This window comes from Cicer arietinum, unplaced genomic scaffold (genome assembly GCF_000331145.2).
Source record: "Cicer arietinum cultivar CDC Frontier isolate Library 1 unplaced genomic scaffold, Cicar.CDCFrontier_v2.0 Ca_scaffold_2955_v2.0, whole genome shotgun sequence".
Classification (NCBI taxonomy): domain Eukaryota; kingdom Viridiplantae; phylum Streptophyta; class Magnoliopsida; order Fabales; family Fabaceae; genus Cicer; species Cicer arietinum.
In genome coordinates this window covers 17,902-21,284 of record NW_027336604.1, presented here as the reverse complement: position 1 = coordinate 21,284, position 3,383 = coordinate 17,902, and the positions used below count along the sequence as shown (strand labels likewise).

General features: G+C 36.1%; 1 protein-coding gene across 1 annotated transcript; it reads right to left on the bottom strand.

Moving 5' to 3' along the window:
• Positions 1–452: 452 nt before the first annotated feature.
• On the bottom strand, positions 453–3,143 carry LOC101505019 (uncharacterized). The gene is made up of 2 exons (XM_027331416.1): positions 850–3,143; positions 453–771 (listed from the first exon to the last, which is right to left on the bottom strand). Exons 1-2 carry the CDS (start codon positions 3,141–3,143, stop codon positions 453–455), a joined length of 2,613 nt encoding a protein of 870 aa, XP_027187217.1.
• Positions 3,144–3,383: the final 240 nt, after the last annotated feature.

Sequence of the window (3,383 nt, the reverse complement as noted above, 5' to 3'; positions counted from 1 at the left end):
ATAATCACTATTTATTGTCTCGTTGTCACCTCCTTGAACAGATACACCACAATTTGTTGTACTCATAGAGCAATTATGGTCTTTTGTATTAAACTTATATCCATTTACATAATATATTGACCATTTATTGACTTTTTTCTTGGGCCCCCACGCCAAACTCCTCAAAAAGTTATCTTCAACATGGTTTTTTGATACCTATTTTGAAAATAGTCAAATTAATTTCACCTAATAAGAAAAGTGGATAATATTATGAAATTAGGAAGATCAAGTTCACCATACATATTCTTTAAACCAATGAGGAAGTGATTTAGAAATTTCTTTGTCAACTTCTGAGTCGCTTACACCAAGTTCTTGTAGCAAATTTGTATACAGGCTACAATAAATTCACATGTTAAGCAACTTTATTGTTTTTCAAAGAAATCAGCAACTGAAAGAATAACGTATATAAGTGTTTATGACAAAAATGGCTCAACTTCTGGACAGTTAAGAAGAACATATAATTGTGCAGCTTTCATTTCTCTTTCTTCTAAGAAACACGAGGTGCATTTTCTAGAAGGACGTCCGGGATAATTAAATATAGATAGGGGTTGTGCAGCAAAACAACCTTCACCTCCATCATCATTTCGTGGAACTCTTGTCCTCCTACATGGAACATCAGGTGGATAATAGTATGATGCAAATGTAGAGGTCTCCTCCACTAAGTATGCTTCACAAATAGAGCCCTCAACAGCAGCTGTGTTGGTGACTTTGTCTTTTAAGGTACGAATAAACCTAATAAAAGTATTTGAAGAGATTAATACAATATGTATTGCATGGTAATTAATTTAAAAATTTGATAGATGACCCAACCTTTCAAAAGGATACATCCACCGGTATTGCACAGGACCGCCAACCCTAGCTTCAAACGGCAAATGAATTGGAAGATGCTCCATAGAGTCAAAGAAACTAGGGGGAAATATTTGTTCAAGCTTACACAAAATGATTGGAATATTTTGCTCCATTACACGTATATTATCCTCTTTTAGTAAAGGTGAAGTAAGCTCTCGAAAGAATTGACTAAACTCTGTAAGTGTGTTCCAAATAGGTTTTGGTAGAGCTTTGAATGCAATTGGGAGAAAGTGTTGCAAGAACACATGGCAATCATGACTTTTCATTCCAAATAACTTTGCTTCTCGCATATCAACACATCTAGACAAGGTAGAGGCATACCCATCTGGTAACTTCAGTTTTTTTATCCACTCACACACAAATAATCTTTGTTGTTTTGTTAATGTGTAATTTGCTTTCGGCTTTTTTAGCTTTCCCCCTCCACCATCTTGTAGCTCTAAATCTTTCCTTCTACAAATATCTGCCAAGTGAAGTCTAGCATTAAAAGTGTCCTTCGTTTTGCCCTTGGTGTCCATTATTGTATACAATATATTGAGAAACACATTTCTCTCAATATGCATGACATCTAGATTATGTGGGAGAAGATTTGTTTTCCAATACGGTAACTCCCAAAAGATGGATTTTTTGGTCCAGTTGTGAAAAACTCCATACCCCGACAAATTATCATATGGAGGTCCAATTATGCTTGGTAAATGCTTGACTTTTTCCCATATTTCTTCATTTGTCAACCTTTGTGGGGGCAACGTTGTCTCATCTTTCCTCTTTCTAAAAGAATTCTTATTCCTTCTGTAGCAATGATCAAAGGGCAAGAATTGTCGATGACAGTCAAAAAATGTAGTTTTTCGACTATGTTGAAGGGTGAATGCTTTTGTATTCTCCATGCATATTGGACAAGCTAGTTTTCCCATTGTCATCCAGCCAGACAACATCCCATATGCAGGGAAGTCAATAATTGTCCATAATAAACAAGCCTTCATGATAAAATTCTGCTGTAGTGAGACATCATAAGTCATCACACCAGAATTCCATAAAAGTTTAAGGTCATCTATAAGTGGCTGCATGTACACATCAATCTTCCCTTTTGGATTGGAAGGGCCAGGAATTATAATGGTTAAGAATAAGAACTCTCTTCTCATGCACATCCAAGGTGGAAGATTGTAAGGAGTAAGAATTATTGGCCAACATGAATATGTCCTACCTGTTTGATCAAATGGTGCAAATCCATCAGCACACAATCCTAGCCTCACATTTCGAGGGTCCATTGAAAATTCGGGATATCTTTCATCAAAATGCTTCCATGCCTCTCCATCAGATGGATGCGATAAATAGCCTGGATCTCTTATATTCTCACGATGCCACCTCATTTGGCTTGCAGTTTGCATTGACGAATAAAGTCTTTGAAGCCTTGGGATAAGAGGGAAATACCACATCTTTTTTAAAGGAACTTCTCTAGCCTTACCATTTCTAATGACGCTTTTGTAACGATCTTCACCACAAATTTTACAACTACGAAGATTTTTATCATCAGGAAAGTAATATATCATACATCCATTAGGGCAACAATGAATCTTTATGCAACCCAATCCAAGCTTTTCCACTGATTTCTTTGCACGATAGAAGTTTTCAGGCATTCGATTGTCATTTGGCAACGCCTTTCCCATAAAATCCATCCATTGATTAAAGCAAGTCTCAGAGATATTGAAGTCTGACTTGATACTTAAAGCTTGTATTGCAGCAGAAAGTTCAGAATAATTTTCACAACCATTATACAAGGGAGCTTGCGCAGCTTTCAACATATCAAAAAATATTTTGGCTTCTGGGTTAGGATCTTCCCTAATTTGGTCTCCACAGTCATCTGTTTGTTGCTCAATATATGTACCAAGAGACGGTCCAGCTACATCCATTACCATTTGCTCAAAGTCATTGAAGTCTTCCCGAACCCCACTACATTTGTAATAGTTGTTTGAAACCACTGGCGGAATTGGAGGCCTTTTTTCACCATGGTTAGTCCAATAATAGTAACCATCCATAAATCCCTTCATACAAAGGTGTCCCATGACATCGCCAACTAACTGATGTTTCTTACACTTACATATTTTACACGGGCATCTCAACTTTCCTTCTTTTTTGAATTTTTCTTGTGCCCAAGCAAATTGCGCGACCTCGAAAACCCCAGCCATATACTCATCTGTTACTCTTCTTTGATCAGGACCCATCCTATTAACCATCCACTTGCGATGTTCGGGAATTTCCATTTCTCTAATTGATAAATAAGTAGAATGTCAATTACCATAGTTAATAAATTTATATGAAGATTCCTTGTAACGATTTAGGAATCTTAAAGGGTTAAAGTCCTAAGGTTAGTTTAGTTGGTACAATAATAAATTATCGTACGAGTTTGTACTATATGGCCAAAAAATAGTACAAAATGTATTAACCTAGCTCTAAGATTGTCTCCAATATAAAAAAAAAAGTAAATAATATAAATTATGATA

Bases quoted from the DNA above. Each gene is read 5' to 3' on its own strand.
- LOC101505019 (XM_027331416.1), bottom strand. From the start codon at position 3,143: ATGGAAATTCCCGAACATCGCAAGTGGATGGTTAATAGGATGGGTCCT. The intron at 772-849 runs GTTGGGTCATCT...TACTTTTATTAG, and splicing joins TGGATGTATCCTTTTGAAAG to GTTTATTCGTACCTTAAAAG.